This window comes from Macaca fascicularis, chromosome 15 (genome assembly GCF_037993035.2).
Source record: "Macaca fascicularis isolate 582-1 chromosome 15, T2T-MFA8v1.1".
In the NCBI taxonomy this organism is placed as follows: Eukaryota; Metazoa; Chordata; class Mammalia; order Primates; family Cercopithecidae; genus Macaca; species Macaca fascicularis.
In genome coordinates this window covers 64,738,275-64,755,144 of record NC_088389.1, presented here as the reverse complement: position 1 = coordinate 64,755,144, position 16,870 = coordinate 64,738,275, and the positions used below count along the sequence as shown (strand labels likewise).

General features: G+C 54.2%; 4 protein-coding genes across 39 annotated transcripts in view; 2 read left to right on the top strand and 2 right to left on the bottom strand.

The window, feature by feature from the left end:
• Positions 1–154: 154 nt before the first annotated feature.
• IL11RA (interleukin 11 receptor subunit alpha) lies at positions 155–10,889 on the top strand. 34 transcript variants are annotated; one of them, XM_074017232.1, is made up of 13 exons: positions 155–223; positions 4,201–4,300; positions 4,588–4,648; positions 5,725–5,894; positions 6,021–6,135; positions 6,289–6,321; positions 6,407–6,573; positions 7,523–7,686; positions 8,777–8,918; positions 9,292–9,411; positions 9,522–9,618; positions 9,872–9,954; positions 10,493–10,889. In XM_074017232.1, exons 2-13 carry the CDS (start codon positions 4,201–4,203, stop codon positions 10,507–10,509), a joined length of 1,269 nt encoding a protein of 422 aa, XP_073873333.1. In that variant the 5' UTR covers positions 155–223; the 3' UTR covers positions 10,510–10,889. The 34 variants fall into 34 exon arrangements, 28 of the variants coding, with proteins under 28 accessions (XP_073873333.1, XP_073873335.1, XP_073873322.1 ...); XM_074017234.1 differs by having other exon boundaries at positions 155–595; XM_074017233.1 differs by lacking the exon at positions 155–223 and adding an exon at positions 821–1,061.
• An 8-nt stretch (positions 10,890–10,897) lies between these two features.
• Positions 10,898–15,046, bottom strand: CCL27 (C-C motif chemokine ligand 27). Its single transcript, XM_074017256.1, has 6 exons — positions 14,974–15,046; positions 14,609–14,676; positions 12,489–12,570; positions 11,549–11,696; positions 11,268–11,400; positions 10,898–11,081 (listed from the first exon to the last, which is right to left on the bottom strand). The coding sequence occupies exons 4-6, from the start codon at positions 11,616–11,618 to the stop codon at positions 10,946–10,948; spliced, it is 339 nt and encodes a 112-aa protein (XP_073873357.1). The 5' UTR covers positions 11,619–11,696; positions 12,489–12,570; positions 14,609–14,676; positions 14,974–15,046; the 3' UTR covers positions 10,898–10,945.
• Positions 14,023–15,046, bottom strand: LOC107127636 (uncharacterized). Its single transcript, XM_045373444.1, has 4 exons — positions 14,974–15,046; positions 14,609–14,676; positions 14,309–14,368; positions 14,023–14,185 (listed from the first exon to the last, which is right to left on the bottom strand). Exons 2-4 carry the CDS (start codon positions 14,653–14,655, stop codon positions 14,029–14,031), a joined length of 264 nt encoding a protein of 87 aa, XP_045229379.1. The 5' UTR covers positions 14,656–14,676; positions 14,974–15,046; the 3' UTR covers positions 14,023–14,028.
• PHF24 (PHD finger protein 24) overlaps positions 14,603–16,870 on the top strand; it is a 294,972-nt gene continuing 292,704 nt past the window's right edge. For all 3 annotated transcript variants that reach the window (XM_074017237.1, XM_045373422.2, XM_074017238.1), the window contains exon 1: positions 14,603–14,763. The gene's annotated coding sequence lies outside the window, so the exon portion shown is untranslated. The remainder of the gene's footprint in view (positions 14,764–16,870) is intronic.

The following is a 16,870-nucleotide window of genomic DNA, read 5'->3' as shown; positions in this document are numbered from 1 at the left end:
TGGCTGCAGCTTGGCTCTGCTCCAGCCCACAGGGGCTAAAGGGGCGGGTAGAGAGCATGTAGGGAGCGTGTACGTGGCTTTGTGTCCTTGGCTCCTCCAGACTCTCACATGTGCGGGCACCATATACTTCTGCTGCCCTTGTGCCCCAATCATTGCACAAACAGAAACAGCTCTGACAGGGAAGGGACTGCTAGAGTCAGGAACCCCAGGGCCTGGAAGGAAGGTATGGCTCTCAGAGTGACCTGGGGTCTATTCTGTCCCCTCTGGACCTGTTTCCCTGGCAATGCTGTGGGAACAACAGTCTATGCAACACAGCAGACCTGATGCCACCTGGGGTCCTCCAAATTTTAAGGTGAAGGCAGGGATTGTGAATGATGCAGGGATGGCCAGAATGGTTTTTGCCTTCATTCTTTTCCCAGGGGAACCAAGCCTGTGGGTGGGGAAATCACACTAAGGCTGGACAGTGACTGAATCCTGCCCAGGAGAACCTTGGCTGCCTGCCTTCCAGACCAGGGTCTTTCTTCCCTGAGATCCTGAAGGGGAAGTACCTGGAACTTGGGCGTGTTGCTCCGGTCTGGAAGATCTGATAGACACAGTATGCACACATTTCCCTCGAGCTTCCCGTGACTGGGGAGTAGATGAGAGCCCTGGGTGGGTGGCTGGTTTCTTGAGGTATACATATACCCGACACACCTTACATCTCTGATTTGGCTGCATTTTGGAATCATCTGGGAAGTTTTAAACAATACTGATGTCTAGGTCCAACCTCCAGAGATTATGATTTAATTGGTATGGGGTGGGGTTTTGCAGTTTTCAAACCACAATATCCAGCAAACTTTGAGAACCACTGCCCTACACAGCCCTCCTTCTTCCTTATCTGGAGTCAGGGGCACCTTCAGCTTCTCCAATCACCTGGCCAGTGGCTCTTGTTTCCAGTCCTGCTGTTCCAGGGTGGATAGGCCTTCAGGCGGAGACCCAGGAATCCAGCTCCAGACTCTGTCCCCGGCAGCCACTTCAGTCCGGGACGGGACAGGAAGTGTCCGGCGGAGGTGGGGGTGGAGGTGATTGGCAGTTGGAGTCTCCAATGGGCCAGGAGCCCCCCCTATTTCACTCCTCTCCTTCCATTGGCGTCTGGGCGGAGCCGCCCCCACTGCGGGGGCCCAGGGCGGGAGGGAGTAGAGGCCGGGGCAGAGGGCGAGGGCAGAGGGCGCTGGCGGCAGCGGCCGCGGAAGGTGAGGCCTGGTGTAGACGCCAAAGTCTTGTCACGAGTGGGCGGGGCAGGGTGATGTATGATCTGAAAGGCCGAGAGTGACTGACGACTGTCAGTGTGTGTGTGCCTGTGAGTCTGTGTCTGTGTGACAGTATCATTGTGTGCGATTCTGAGTGTCACTTGGTGCAGCTGTCAGCTAATGTGACTGCGTGTGTCAGTGTGCATGGAGCTGGGGCTGCATGTGGCTGTGCAAGTGTGGGATTATGTGTGTATCTGTCAATGCACATTTTTGGTGGGACTGGGTTGTGTGTTTGTGTGAGAGGGACTGTGACCACATTAGGGAATGTGTTTTGGGAAGGTCTCTGTGGGGTTTGAGACCATGTCTGCCAGCATGAGAGTGGGTGGCTGGCTTTGTGTGTGCCAATGTGTGACTTCAGCAGTAGCAGAGCAAAAGTGAGGTTTGTGACTATGTGTGTGTGCTGGGTCCTAACTTAAACCGTGTGGGAGTACAGCTGTATTCATGTATTGGGGGACCTACTTCAAGAGCCCATGGGACTGACCTTTCTCTTAAGTGTCCAGCATGGACGGACACACCCACAACACACGTGGCTTCCCCTCCTTCTTCCTCTGCTCAAGAATCCCCAGCATCAGGTCTACTGCTCCTTACTTTCTGTTTCCCTGCTTGACTCAGTTTCCCTTACATGCCGTTTTCTCTCCCTGTTGCTGTCTTACTAGGGATATCTCTGCGTGTTTCTTCATAGCTTTGTTCCCCTGGTCTCTGTGTGGGTGCATTTCCAGTTTTGCCTCTCCTGTCTCTTTGTTTCTCCCTGTGCCCCTATGCCTGCCTTCCCTGCTGATCTTGATCTCTTTGGCTAGTTGGGGGCCTGTAACAGTGATGAGATGCAGGTCTGCCACTGCTAAGAGCTCCCTGAGAGAGGGGGCTTAGACCATGATGAGGAGTTGCTTTTAGGCGGTGCTGTGAGCCCTGGTAGGGGGCTGTGTATGTGTGTGACTGCGTGAGTTTATGAATATGTGTAAGTGTATCTGAGTCTGAGGCTGTGTGGCTGTGCCTGTGTGACTGTGAGTGACCGCATGTGAGAGTGTGTAAGTCTGAGGGTAACTGTGGGTCTTGTGTATCTGGCACCAAGGGACCAAAGGCATTTCCTGGTGCTGGGGCCCAAAGAGTGGAGGGGGAGGTGAGAAATGGCTGGAACTTCCAGGGGAGGGGGAACTGCACTCTTTGGCCTCTCCTGATATCCCCCAACTTGGGGCCTCCTTTCCCCTGGAAGCACAGCCAGCTGTGCCCTAAGGAAACATTTGGTGAGGAGTGAAAAGAGGAGGAGTTTATATCTGATTTTTCATTTGATTGTGTCCACGTGTGTTCAAAGGCATGCCCTTTTGTTAACTGTGCGTCATGAGTCCATGTGTGAATGTGACTATGTCTGGCTGTGTGAAAACACAGGGCATCTCTCACTGACAGGGACATAAGTATTAGCCACCCTCCTTTCCCTCTTGCTGGCCTTGGCTGTGTCTGTGGCTTCCTTTCCAGACTTGGGGGAGGCCTCTTCCCTTCACAGGGCCTTGGGTGGGAGGGAAGGAGGGAGGAGGCAGAAGCGGGGAGGGGGCCTGGCTAGGGGTGGAGGAGCTCCAGGGCTTAGAGGGGGCGGGGCAGGGAAGGGGAAGGAGGGGATGGCTTTGGGGTCCCAGAACTGAGTGGAGTAGGAGACGGGGGCTGTAGCTGGTGAGAAGTCCTGGAGGCCATGGACACTCTGCCGCTGGGATCACCGAGGTAGGGTGGGGCTAAGCAGGGTAAGTGTGGCTGGGTGGCCAGGGGTGAGCCAACTGGACACACTCAGACAGACACACAGACACATGGAGGCCCTGCACTGCTCTACTACTCCTGAAGGGTCCGTGCTCTTCCTTTTCTGGTCTTGTACCCAGAACCTTTTCCCTGCCTGCCCCTTCGTTCTCCATCCACTTCACCACTGCCTTCCTCCTTCTGCTCCCCCTCGTCCAGAATCTCTCTCTCGTAGCATCCCCCACCTGCAATATAGACACACTGTTAGCTTTTTGAGTTTCCGCCGACCTCAATCCAGTCTTTCCAACACTTCCCACACTGCCCCATCACCTCCTAGTCCTGATCTCTGAGTATCTCTTGGTGCTGTGGCCCCCATGCCTGTTCCTGCAGGCTCCCAGTTCCTCTCAGCCTCCCATCCCCTTCCCTCCCCTCCCCTCCCCGCCACCCTGTCTCCATCTCCATCTGCTGGCTCCTCACCCACCCCCAGCCTCTGGCAGCAGCCAGGGCATCTGGATCTGCTTAACTACACAGCCCCAGCCTGCACCCTAGCCCCATCCAGCTTCACAGACTGGAGACCAACGAAGTGTCAGAGCCAGGCCCAGCTGAGTGGCCCAAGTAGCCAGAGCAAGGAGCCAGGTTCAGGCGAGAAGCCTGGCAGCCAGAGCAGGGGTAGGCCTCAGGGTGGGAGTGCCAGATGGGCTCAGATCCATGATGACAGCCTTCCCCCAGGGTGATAAGGTCTGCCCAGGTTAATCAGCGGTGGTGATAAGCCCTGGACCAGGTGGGGGTAAATACCAGAATTCCCAACAGCTGGACTGGAGGGGTTAATGGGAGTGGCTGAGCTGGTGCCAGTGCTTGGTGCCAGGGGTGGGCGCCAAGGGCGGTGGAGGGGGAGTTGCTGGCACAGTCTGTTGCCTCCGGCTTTTGTTCTGGGCCCTAAGCCCAGGACTGAGATGGAGGGTGTGAGGGGGTGTGTGTGTCCGTGTGTGTGTGTGTGTGTGCGCACATGCAAAGCACTGGGTATACGGTGGGAAAGGGGACCTCAGATCAGTTCCTCCAGTGATTTCTAACAGCCTTACCCCACTTGATGCATCAGTTTTTCTCTAGGAAGGCTCAGTTTTGGAGAGGAAGAGCCAGGCTTTAGCCTCCCTTCTCAGGGGTCGGGGATTTCTGACTCTACCTCTCCCCACAGATGAGCAGCGGCTGCTCAGGGCTGAGCAGGGTCCTGGTGGCCGTGGCTACAGCCCTGGTGTCTGCCTCCTCCTCCTGCCCCCAGGCCTGGGGCCCCCCAGGTGAGAAGAACCCTGCTCTACAACCCCCCAACTCTGACTTGTGACTTGCCACCCTCACTGTGGCCCCTTCCCATGCCTAACTTGTGACACCACCGCTGCCCCTGTCATCCAACCTAGGTCCCCTCTCTACCCTGTTCTCTGACCTCTGTCTCCAGATTATAACATGATGCTTTGATCCAGTGAGCCCCCCACCACCCAGGTTTTAACAGTCTGCTTCTTATCTGCCATTCTCACAAAGTGGGGAGGGGGGTAAAGGAAGAGCCTCACCTCAGAAGTGCCCTCCACAGGGGTCCAGTATGGGCAGCCCGGCAGGTCCGTGAAGCTGTGTTGTCCTGGAGTGACTGCTGGGTAAGTGCCCCCAGCCTGTTGGTCTGACACTCATGACCCTTTCTTGACTTTGCCTAGTCCTCATGTCCCACTCCTCCCATCCTTGCCTGCTCTGTCCGTAATCCTCACCTCTCTTATCTGTCCTAACCCTCTAACCATCCTTATTCAACAGAAAATTCAGGTGGTATGTTTTGAGCACCTGCCAAGTGCCAGGTCTATTCTAGGCTCTGGGATACAGCAGTGCTAATGCCAGGCAAGGTGCCTGCCTTCACGGAGCTTACATCTTAGTGGGGAAGACAATAAGCAAAGGAGAATCTTGCCAGATAGTAATACCTGCAGGGCAGAAAAGCCAAAGAGAGGGATGTTGAAGAGGACAACTGAGTGGTTACCTTATTTATTTATTTATTTTTTTGAGACAGTCTCACTCTGTTGCCCAGGCTGGAGTGCAGTGGTGCAATCTGGGCTCACTGCAACCTCTGCCTCCTGGATTCAAGTGATTCTCCTGCCTCAGCCTCCCAAGTAGCTGGGATTGCAGGCACGCACCACCAGGTCCTGCTAATTTTTTTGTATTTTTAGTAGACACGGGATTTCACCATGTTGGTCAGGCTTCGAACTCCTGATTTAAAGTAATCCACCCGCCTCAGCCTTGCAAAGTGCTGGATTACAGGCATGAGCCACTGCGCCTGGCCTGTGGTTACTTTTTAATTGGTAGTTAGGAAACGTCTCTCTGAGGAGGTGATGTTGAAGCTGATTTCTGAAGGTCAGGAAGGAGGCAGCCGTGCGCACATTAAGGTATAAGTGCTCCTGACAGAGGGAACAGCTAGTGCAAAATGCCCTGAGGTGGGAATGAGCTCAATACTCGCAAGGAATAGAAAGAAGACCAATGTAGCTGGAGTTTTCAGTGGGTGAGGGGGAGACAGAGAGGAGCTGAAGAAGGAAAGGAAGGCAAGGGCTGGCTCACAAGGGGCTTTGAAAGCCAGTAAAAGGAATTTGGGTTCTATTGCAAATGCAGTTAGAAGCCAATGGAGAGCTGTGGCATGGTCTGACTTACGCTTGACATCTTGTCTTTGTCCATTGTCACCTCATCTTACTTCCAGGGACCCAGTGTCCTGGTTTCGGGACGGGGAGCCAAGGCTGCTCCAGGGACCTGACTCTGGGCTAGGGCATGAACTGGTCCTGACCCAGGCAGACAGCACTGATGAGGGCACCTACATCTGCCAGACGCTGGATGGTGCACTTGGGGGCACAGTGACCCTGCAGCTGGGCTGTGAGTTGGGGAGGGTGGCAGTGATGACACAAGAGGATCCTGAGGGAGTATGGGACCTGAATAAGCCCTCTGGGACCAGGAGGACCTGAGGACTGCTCAGTCTCCAGGTGTACCCTCTGCCTCTAGACCCTCCAGCCCGCCCTGTTGTCTCCTGCCAAGCAGCTGACTATGAGAACTTCTCTTGCACTTGGAGTCCCAGCCAGATCAGCGGTTTACCCACCCGCTACCTCACCTCCTACAGGTGTGTGCGTGATTGGGTGTGGATGCCTACACATTTGGGTATGCTGGCACAACATGGGTGTGGGAAGCAGGGAGGTAGGTTCTGAGGAAAGCCTCAGAGAGGGCAAAAGGCCCTCTTTTCCTTCATGACTTCAGACGGCCCCCTCCCCACCAGGAAGAAGACAGTTCTAGGAGCTGATAGCCAGAGGTAGGACATGAGGGAGCATGTGGGGGCTCCAGCTGGGTCCCACAGTAGGCATTTTCAGAGCCCAAGACCATGTCCTCCCTTCTAGGAGGAGTCCATCCACAGGGCCCTGGCCATGCCCACAGGATCCCTTAGGTGCTGCCCGCTGTGTTGTCCACGGGGCTGAGTTCTGGAGCCAGTACCGGATTAATGTGACTGAGGTGAACCCACTGGGCGCCAGCACACGCCTGCTGGATGTGAGCTTGCAGAGCATCTGTGAGTACCCACCCCTAGACCTCCCCCAGACCCCCATCACAGAGACCCCAAATGGACTCAGATCTCTCCACTCCCAGAGATCCCAAACAGTTTCCTCCCAACATAGACGCCATTTCACACACAGAAGGCCCTGTGGAGCCTGAGAAGGCAAAGGGATCAGAGCCCAGGAGGCATGGTTATTTCAGCACACACTCTACAGGCCGCTACTGCTACCCACACTGCCTGACTGGCTGCCTAGCCGCAGAGCAGGCCCTGCTCTGGGCCCTGTACTGAATGCAGCCATATGTCATGTCCTGCCTTGCTAGCCCCTCCTTCCTTGACCTGTGCATGGGAGTGGGACACTAAAACTCTAGCTGGAATTTGGGCCAATTCATCTTCCTTAGATGAAAATAAGAATTGCTCTTTTATTCACTCAACAAGCATTTCAAAAGCCCACCCACAGATCTCAGGTGGTTTCTTTTTTTCTTTTTCTTCCTTTTTTTGTTGATATAGGGTCTTACTTTGTGCCCAGCCTGGATGAAGTTCAGTGGCGTGATCTTGGCTCACTGCAGCCTCCAACTCCTGGGCTCAAGCTATCCCCTTACCTCAACCTCCCAAGTAGCTGGGATTACAGGCATGTGCCACCATGTCTGGCTAATTTTTAAAATTTTTTGTGGAGACAGGGTTTTGCTATGTTGCCCACACTGGTCTCAAACTCCTGGCATCAAGTGAACCTCTCACCTTGGCCTTCGAAAGTGCTGGGATTCCAGGCATGAGCCACCACACCCGGCCTCAGCCCATTTCATAATACAGATGACCGGTCTGAGTCTAATGAATGATCAAGTTTAAGATTTCCCCTCCCCTCTCAGGAGTGTCTGGCTAAGGCTCCTTTAAACACACACTTTGGAAAGTGGTAGGGAAGTGACAGGGACCCATAGCCTACCCTGACTTTGTGTCTTGACGCCCTTAGTGCGCCCTGACCCACCCCAGGGCCTGCGGGTAGAGTCGGTACCAGGTTTCCCCCGACGCCTGCGAGCCAGCTGGACATACCCTGCCTCCTGGCCGCGCCAGCCCCATTTCCTGCTCAAGTTCCGTTTGCAGTACCGTCCGGCACAGCATCCAGCCTGGTCCACGGTGAGGCCTGGAGTGCGTCCCAACCCGCGGCTGTGGGTCCTATCTCTGATTTCATGATCCTGGGTGTTCTGTGTAGCTTCCCAGTGCTGGCAGGTCACTGAAGACCCAACACTTCCCTGTGGGCCAGGCTTTGTACTGGGTGCTGGGTTGCAGTGGTGACTGACAGAGTGTCTGTCCTGTGGGGCTATAACTAAGATGTGAAGCCCATCTGTGGGAAGATAGCAATGGCTTTTAAAAAAAAAAATCACTCTTTTTTTTTTTTTTTTTTTTCTTTTTTGAGAAGGAGTCTCGCTCTGTCACCCAGGCTGGAGTGCAGTGGCATGATCTCGGCTCACTGCAACCTCCGCTTCCTGGGTTTAAGCAATTCTCCTGCCTCAGCCTCCTGAGTAACTGGGACTACAGGTGCCTGCCACCATGCCTGGCTAATTTTTGTATTTTTAGTAGAGACGGGGTTTCACCATATTGGCCAGGCTGGTCTCGAACTCATGACCTCATGATCCGCCCACCTCGGCCTCCCAAAGTGCTGGGATTACAGGTGTGAGACATGGTGCCCAGCCTAAAAATAACTCTTAGGAAAAGGAGTGCCTTACCTAGAGGCACGTCTCCTACAAACACTCATATCCCCAGCTGAGGATAGCAGTGAATTAGAATCTCAGGAGATGTTAAAGGTTGGCTGGTATCAGGACTGGGGAGCAGCAGCATCAGATAATAACTAATATTTACTTAGTGCTGCCTTCCTGTGGGGTTCCTGGCTACACTTTTTGCATACATTGTTTTGTTTAGGTATATTCACCTCTATTTTACAAATGAAGAAACTGAGTCACAGAGAGGCCCAAAGGGTCATTCAATATGTGGTTCACCAAAGATTTGAACCCAGGCTGCCTGATGCCACAGCCTCTCTAAGTAATCACTACTGCTGTCTTACAAACACTAGGTGTAGACTTAGCCCCCCCAGACACCCAACATGAGACCTGGACAGCTCTACTAGGCTTTAGGATGAGACTGGGAGCAAGGGGTGCTCTTTGCAGAAGGTGGCTGGGAAGGCCCTGCACTTACAAGCTGGGTAACAATGAGTCATGTTTACCCCCAGGTGGAGCCAGCTGGACTGGAGGAGATGATCACAGATGCTGTGGCTGGGCTGCCCCATGCCGTACGAGTCAGTGCCCGGGACTTTCTGGATGCTGGCACCTGGAGCACCTGGAGCCCGGAGGCCTGGGGAACTCCGAGCACTGGTGAGAGACAAAGCCAAAGAAAAGGGCAGAGGTCCCACCCCAAAGCATCTATCAGCTGAACCAATTCCAAAAGACAGCCAGGTGACATATGCCCTGCCCATGCAGGCACCGCAGTTACTGTCCCAGACTTCATTCTTGTTTGCCTACAGCCCTGTCTTAGCTTAAGTCCTTCCCCTTGGCCTCCACCCCTGCAGTTACAGGCTCCACTTCTACAAGCTTGGAGCTTGCGATGCTCCCTAGGAACTGGCCATGCCCTATCAGGCTCCTCCTCCTAGGAGGGTTGACTTCCAATCTAGGCCTTGGCCTTGAGCGCAGGGTGTGACTCCCATCCCCACCAGCGGATGGACACTTATTGTGTCTTGCCTTCCTTTAGGGACCGTACCAAAGGAGGTACCAGCTTGGGGCCAGCTACACATGCAGCCAGAGGTGGAGCCTCAGGTGGACAGCCCTGCTCCTCCAAGCCCCTCCCTCCAACCACACCCTCGGCTACTTGGTGAGCTTGGGCAGATGGGCAAGAGTTGTAAAGGAGTGAAAACCCCAGAGAAAAGGGGACACCAAGCTTGGTCAGCCTTGCTCTCAGTAACATGTGGCCCTCCCTCTTAGATCACAGGGACTCTGTGGAGCAGGTAGCTGTGCTGGCGTCTTTGGGAATCCTTTCTTTCCTGGGACTGATGGCTGGAGCCCTGGCACTGGGGCTCTGGTAAGTGACTGCCATCGGTCCCTCAGCCTCTGATCCTCACAAATGCTCTGATGTCCATAGACCACATTCATCTCCACCCTTCATGACTGCCCACTGAACCTGTCTGATTCTGGAACTACCTCCCCACACCTCCATCCCCCATGCCCCACTTGATTTTAACTGATTCCTCTCCTGACCCTTTACTAATAAACCCTTTGGAGGAGACTGAGATACCCCACATTGTTGGAGAGACAGCTACCTTTCTATGCCCCAGGCTGAGGATGAGACGGGGCGGGAAGGATGGATCCCCAAAGCCTGGGTTCTTGGCCCCAGTGATTCCAGTGGACAGGCGTCCAGGTGAGTAGGACATCCAGGAGATTTGTACTTGGATATGTGTGCCCCTATTTTGAGTGTCCAGATTAAAAGCTGGCTGCCCTAGTCATTTTTAAAATGCTGGGAATCCAAGTTGGGTCTCCTCATTTTAATGATGTCTAGGCTGAGGGCTAGGCCTTTCATTCTTGAGTCCCTGGGCTAAGAAGTGGGTCACTTCCCCTTTTCTCAGGGTACCGAGGAAGGACCCCAGATGGACTCCCCTCCAGGGTATTAGTATTAATACTCCTCCAGGGTATTATACTCAGAGCTGGATATTAATCCTTTTTTTTCCAGGTGTCTTGGATCAGTGCTGGGTCCCCTCCCTCATTCCTAATGTGCCTGGGCCCACAGCTAGGTCCACTCCCTTATCTTCAGCGTGTTGAAGAGCCTCCCTCAGAGCTGGGCTCCTCTACTCATCTTCAGAATGTTAAGCTTAGAACTGAGTCACCTCCTTCATTCTCAGGGTGTCTGGGCCAAGATCCAGTCCTACTGTCTTTCCTGATTTGCCTCCTGCTTCTTTTAGGAGCTCCAAACCTATAGAGGACCCAGGAGGGCTTCGGCAGAGTCCACCTATAATTCTGTCTTGCTGGTGTGGATGGATGGACAGTAGATCCCTATGGTTGGGTCTCAGCTGGAAGTTCTGTTTGGAGCCCATTTCTGTGAGACCCTGTATTTCAAATTTGCCAGCTGAAAGGTGCCTGTACCTCTGATTTCACCCCAGAGTTGGAGTTCTGCTCGAGGAATGTGTGTAATGTACATCTGTGTCCATGTGTGACCATGTGTCTGTGAGGCAGGGAACATATATTCTCTGCACGCATGTATGTAGGTGCCTGGGGAGTGTGTGTGGGTCCTTGGCTCTTGGCCTTTCCCCTTGCAGGGGTTGCGCAGGTGTGAATAAAGAGAATAAGGAAGTTCTTGGAGATTGTACTTAGAGATTATTGTCCAATGCTGCTTTATTATTTGGCTATTGGGGGCTTCAGCCCATTTTCCTTAGCATCCCAAAATTCAGGTTGGGCAGAGTCCCGTGGAGCTTTCTCTCTTGGTGCTCAAACCACTGTGACAGGCTGGGGTTCTGGGGGTGGATGCAGATGCTGCGTTGAGCCAGGTGAAGCCTGGGTAGAGAAAGGTACAAAGCTATGGCCATAGCTTGGGGATGAGATTAGGGTCCAGGGGTTAGGAGCAAGGACCAGATGAAAACCTGAGTTGGCATCAGAATTAGCAGTTAGGGCTGGGGTTGGGATCAGCATTAGGGGTTGGGACTGAGGTCAGAGTCAGGGGTATCAGGGGTGGGAGCTCACACGAAAGCCTGGAGATGACAGTCCCCATCAGCCTCCTGCAGTTCCACCCGGATGACCTTCCTCAGTAGCTTGTCTGAGAGTGGCTTTCGGTAGAGCTGAGTACAGCAGGCAGTGCTGGGTGGCAGTAGGAATGCTAGAGGGCAACAGGGCCATGTGTTCAGAGGGATCCTGACCAAGAACCTCTCTGCCAGACAGCTGGAGGTTAGGTTGGATTTCCTGGTTCTTTTCAACTTCATCCCATTCACCCAGACCCCCAGCTTTCTATACCCCCAAGTACTCACCTGCTGTAGGGTCTGGGCTCAGGAGCAATGACAGGAGCAGGAGACTGCAGAAGGTTGAGGGCCCCTTCATGTTTACTCAGCCTAGACTCTTCCTTCTCTCTCTCTCCTCCTCCCCTACCTTTTATCTGGGTGCCTTTTACCTGGGGCACTAGGTGAGTCAGAGGTGGTTGGAGATGTATTGTGTATCCTGTGACATTCCTGGGCCCTAATTCTTGGTCTGTTGCCACAGATTCCTTCCTCATCTAGGACAGCCATTTCCCATGTGTTCCTAAGCTCTGGGCAGTGAAGCTGAGGGAAGGATTAGTGTGTGATGTAGGGACTGATAGAACAGTGAGTAAGGACAGTCAAGCATCCACAGCAACCTCTAATGATAGACATTCACACTCAAATATGCATAGCCACACATTCGAAGTCACTCCTCAATCACTCGATCAACCTCACAAAGTCATACTCGTGATCAGACAACCATAGACAAAATTATATAGCCCCAGTTATACTCAAAGTCCCAATCCCACCCAGTTGTGTTTTCACAGTCATCCAATCACAAGCAAATTCACACTAGCACACACAGATTCTGATAGGGGAGTTCTGGGTGGGGTGGGAGCAGAGGGCAGGCGAGCACCAGCTTGCCTTCATCTTCTCCTCCCCACTTCCTGGCCTGACCTGACTGTCTTATCAGGAGAAACTGATGGGAATGCGTTCCTAGAGCAGGCTCTTCTGGCTGAGGATGAGTCTTGGCTGAGGCCAGCCACATTCAGAGAAGCTGGGGGAAGGCCCTTTTTGGTAATATTGAGGGTGCTTTGGAGATGCTGAGGTGTGGCAGCTTTCCCCAGGATGATGAGACAAGGAGGAAAGGTGGGGTAGATAAGGAGGGAAGATAAAAGCTCTTTGGTGCTAGGTTACTGTTGTCAAAACAGGTAAAAGGCCCAATGAATCTTACCTTCCTGTTTTTGTCTAGTCCTGTTCCAGGAATGCCAACCTCTTGCCAGCAGGGGCCTAGGGTCTCCAGATCCAGTCCCTGACTTGTTGAAGACATCAGACTCAAGTACTCAATTACATCTTTGTTCTACTCAAATTCCAGCCCTTTCCTGGACCTGGAGGAACATCCCCCCTCCCTACCCAGGTTCAGTCACACCCTCATGTCCAACTCCTATACCCCCCTGCATCCCACCCTCCAGCTATAGCCACTTCTCTTCTAATCCCATACCCAGCTGTTCTTTACCCCCTTCCTCAATGCAAAGCTCCTATTCATCTTTATCCAGTCCTTTCCAGGAAGCTGGGAACTGCCTAGGGTGGGGGTATGCTGCCAAGTTCAGTGCCCCTGGCTCCTTGAAGAATTTCCCACTCCTGGTCCAGGGATCTCAATCTGCAAGTCCTGCTCTATATTTGAAACATAAACTAAGTCATAAAGCAGTAATCCAGCCCTTATCTTGTTGCAGTCATCTGTTGTAGGGTCAGCCACTCTCTATGGAGTAGGCTTTCTCTTGGGATAGGGCTTAGGCCTTTCTCTTGCGCTCCGAGGCTTGGGTGTAGCCACTGAGGAAATCCCAAGGAAATCTCCCAGGTTCCTCGGTCTTATCAAAGACCTTCTCCATCAGTTGGCTGTGCGATACATACTTTCTGGTCTTTCCTGGACTTGTTGGTCCAGAGGCCTTCGGAAGGCAGAAAGCAAATGCTTCTGGGTGTGCACCCACCTCTCCCCTTTAAGACCAAGTCTTCTCCCTAGCCAAAATCTGCAGTAGCAGGGGTAGCTGCAGGCTGAAAGCTTTGGCCCCAGCCAGAAACTGGGCTGTCTCTTGCTTTAACTTAATCTTGTGGTGCCCTTTCTGGTGCTGGGTCCAGTCCCTAACTGAAGGTAGGCCCACATAGCAGCCTCCGATTCTCATCACTTGAGTTAGTGGGTCCCAGACTGATTGGGTGACAGAAGGGGGCGGCAGAGAGCAGTGGCCCTTGGACTCTCCTAGGGAGGGAGCAAGAACTGCTAGGTAGGCTGATGCCAAGGATCTCTAAACTTGGGATCAGACTGGAGGAGCCAAAAGTTGGGGTATGAACTGTAGGAAAGGTCACCAACCCAAGTCCCTCCTCTGTGGCAGGCAGCTTCTAGGAATCTCCCCCTCTTCTCATTTACAGCCTGCATCTTACACCTCTGCTTAAAATGTTTTGAGATACACTCCCAGCAGAGAAGATTCTTCAGACAGTTGGCAAAGTCCTGGCTCGGAGGAAGGGAGTAACTGGCAGGATTATTTAGTTCTCTTCATATAGGCTATTCACAGTATGGGTTTTTGGGGCATGGGGTTGGGGGAGACAGTCATTGATAGTAACAGGAGGCCTGACACTGATGAGGGGCTTTGACGTGGAAGGGCACCCTTTTAGGGAGGGACGCCCTGTCAGTACGGAACAGAGCCAGTGTGGGGAGGGGCGCTCGGCTCGAATGGCGACAGCGGCGGCAGAGTCAGGAGGTCAGTACGGTGGGCTTCGGTTTAAATCTTTAATGCACTGGCTGGCTGGGCAGCGGCGGTGGGGCTGCGGCGGGGGAGGCTACGACCCGAGCGCTGGGGAGCAGGGCCCAGGCCGCTGGACAGACAGCTCATCAGGCCTCGCAGAGGCTCCAGCTTCTGCTCCCCGGGGTGCGCCGAGCTGTGGGGCGACCCGACACTGGCATGAGGCGGGGCGGGAGCTACCGGAATCCCCCCGATGGGTCCTCAGAGACTGAGTCTCGTCCATGCCCGGGGCTGGCCCGCGGTATCGCAGCCCCCTCACCTCCGCTCCCTCCGCCACATGCGCAGCCAGGGGAAAAAGTAGAAACAGCCCCAGTAGATCCTGCAGAGAGAGGGCAGAGGCGGGCGGGGCGGGGCGGGGCGGGGCGGAGCTGACCCCACAGACTCCGCCCCACGGCGCCTCGCCCTCGAGGAAGGCTCCGCCCCGCCCCTAAAATCGGCACCCTTCGCAGCCCACGCCCCTCAGAGGCTCGCCCCGCCCACCCCTCGCCCCCGCAGAACTCCACCCTCCCCCACCCCGGAGCCGCCTGGTTCCTCCTCCGCAGAACCCGCCTCCACTCACTCCTCCTCCGCCTCCAGCGCCACTTCGTATCTCCTCATTCCCGACATGTCCTGGGCTCCGAACGTCTCCTGGGGAGCGGCATGATTCAATCAGGGATTCCCTAGCCCCAGGTCCCCTTCTCCGTCATGCTCAGGACGAGGCTGCCCAGTTCTCAGGTAATCTGAGGCCGATGCCCCCGGGAAGCCTCAGTTGCCACCACGGGACAGGGTGGGCTTGGAGATTTGGGAGGCACTGGAAGTTAAGGGGTGAGGAGGCCGGTCATCTCCGGGGCCTGGGGCATTTAGGGGGCCAGGGCGAGAGGTTTGGCGGTCAGGGGGCTGGGAGATTTGGGGCCCTGGGTGAGGATTTTCAGGGGCTGGGGTCACCTGGAGGGGGGGCTGAGAGGGGTCAGCGCAGCCTAAACTCCCGCCCTCCCTGGCTCCACCCCGGAAACGGACCGTTACCATTACGTCACAGGGATGCCGTCGCGCACTAGATTTGCCTGTCCCCCGGAAGGGGTGGGGTCTGCATGTCTCCCAGAGGAGGCGAAGTCGAAACGTCATCTTAGGGGGTGAGGCCAGGGGCGGAGTTGGTTGTTTAAGATGCGGGCAAAGGACCCTCTTTTACAGGTGTGGAGTCAGGTTTTGGAGCTACACCTTGGGAGGCCGAGGCTTCTGCACCAGGCAGCAAGAAAAGTTTTCCCAATCCCCACGTCTCCTCTACCCGTCCCTGACTTCTGCCCTGCCAAGTGCCTCTCTTGCCTGCCGAGAGAGGTCTTGTATGACCCTGGGCTGAGGAGGAATAGGTCCTCAGAGAGAGTCCAGTCTAGAAAAGGCCAGGCTACGGAAATACCTGGTTGAGTGGCCTCAGCTAAGCCACTGAATGTCCAGATGGTCATTGCCCTTCCTCTCTGGCCTGAGACCTATCTTCCTGTGATATGTTTTTTTTCCCTACAGTCAATCAACAGATATTTGCTGAATGACCATCTGTGTGTCAGGCACTGTGCTGGGCATGAGAATGTAGTAGTAAAGAAGACAGGTGAAGTGGGTGGATCACAAGGTCAGGAGTTCAAGACCTGCCTGCCAAGATGGTGAAACCCTGTTTCTACTAAAAATACAAAAATTAGCTGGGCGTGGTGGCAGGCATCTGTAATCCCAGCTACTTGGGAGGCTGAGGCAGAGAATTGCTTGAACCTGGGAGGTGGAGGTTGCAGTGAGTTGAGAGCATGCCACTGCATTCCAGCGTGGGCCACAGAGCGAGACTCTGTCTCAAAAAAAACCCAAAAAATGGCCGGGCGCGGTGGCTCAAGCCTGTAATCCCAGCACTTTGGGAGGCCGAGGCGGGCGGATCACAAGGTCAGGAGATCGAGACCACAGTGAAACCCCGTCTCTACTAAAAATACAAAAAATTAGCCGGGCGCGGTGGCGGGCGCCTGTAGTCCTAGCTACTCAGGAGGCTGAGGCAGGAGAATGGCGTGAACCCAGGAGGTGGAGCTTGCAGTGAGCCGAGATCGCGCCACTGCACTCCAGCCTGGGCAACAGCGTGAGACTCCCTCTCAAAAAAAAAAAAACAAAACAAAAAAACCCCACAAACAACAAACAAGACAGGCACCACCTCTGCCCTCTGAGAGGTAGGGGTAGAGCTGGGAGGATCAAAAGAGAATAGTCAGATTCTTACAATAAATGGGGCAGACTGGCGGGAAGAAGTAGAAGGTGCCGAGAAAGGGCAATTAACCCAGCGTGGGAGGTTGGAAATAGCTGCCCCAGACCTCTAACATCCCAGCCAAGGCCTGATACTGAGCCATAGTTGGTTTGAGTAAGGGGAAAGACAGTCTTGGGGCTAGGCCGACTGTATAGGAGGGAGTGACCAGAAATAAGTGGGGTGAAAGTTTCCTCTGGTTGAAATGTGAGGAATGGATACCTGTCTTCTCTCACCCATCTCGCCCTCTTTCTCCCTCTCATACTTGACTTCCCCTACCTGAGCCACATACAGATAGCAAGACAGACAGATTCATAGGTGCTAGGTGGTTTTATTGGAAGCACTGCAGTCTGGGAGTTGTGAATCTGTGCTTTTCACAATGTTCACCCTTTCACTCACATTCACACTCACGTTGACACTCCAGGCCTGGCTGGGTCAGGTCTGGTGCCGAGGAACTAGAGGCCTGGTCTTCTCTTCTGGTCCTTTGTTTCCCAGGCCAGGGCTCTCTCTGGCACTCCCATGGCCTAACTGCTGTGGCTCTTGCTCTGGGAAAGGAAGGAGAGAAAGGGCCATGGGCTGTAATCT

Excerpts from the sequence above, each read along its gene's own strand:
- CCL27 (XM_074017256.1), bottom strand. The coding sequence starts at position 11,618 with ATGAAGGGGCCCTCAACCTTCTGCAGTCTCCTGCTCCTGTCATTGCTC. Across the intron at positions 11,401-11,548 it reads GAGCCCAGACCCTACAGCAG|CATTCCTACTGCCACCCAGC; the intron begins GTGAGTACTTGG and ends GTTGCCCTCTAG. Across the intron at positions 11,082-11,267 it reads TGTCATCTCCAGGCTTTCGT|GCTTCACCTGGCTCAACGCA; the intron begins GTGAGCTCCCAC and ends TTCTCTACCCAG.
- IL11RA (XM_074017214.1), top strand. The coding sequence starts at position 4,201 with ATGAGCAGCGGCTGCTCAGGGCTGAGCAGGGTCCTGGTGGCCGTGGCT. Across the intron at positions 4,301-4,587 it reads CCAGGCCTGGGGCCCCCCAG|GGGTCCAGTATGGGCAGCCC; the intron begins GTGAGAAGAACC and ends TGCCCTCCACAG. Across the intron at positions 7,699-8,776 it reads GGTCCACGGTGAGGCCTGGA|GTGGAGCCAGCTGGACTGGA; the intron begins GTGCGTCCCAAC and ends GTTTACCCCCAG.
- LOC107127636 (XM_045373444.1), bottom strand. The coding sequence starts at position 14,655 with ATGTCGGGAATGAGGAGATACGAAGTGGCGCTGGAGGCGGAGGAGGA. Across the intron at positions 14,369-14,608 it reads GCGCTGGAGGCGGAGGAGGA|GATCTACTGGGGCTGTTTCT; the intron begins GTGAGTGGAGGC and ends CTCTCTCTGCAG. Across the intron at positions 14,186-14,308 it reads ATGTGGCGGAGGGAGCGGAG|CTCGGCGCACCCCGGGGAGC; the intron begins GTGAGGGGGCTG and ends GTCGCCCCACAG.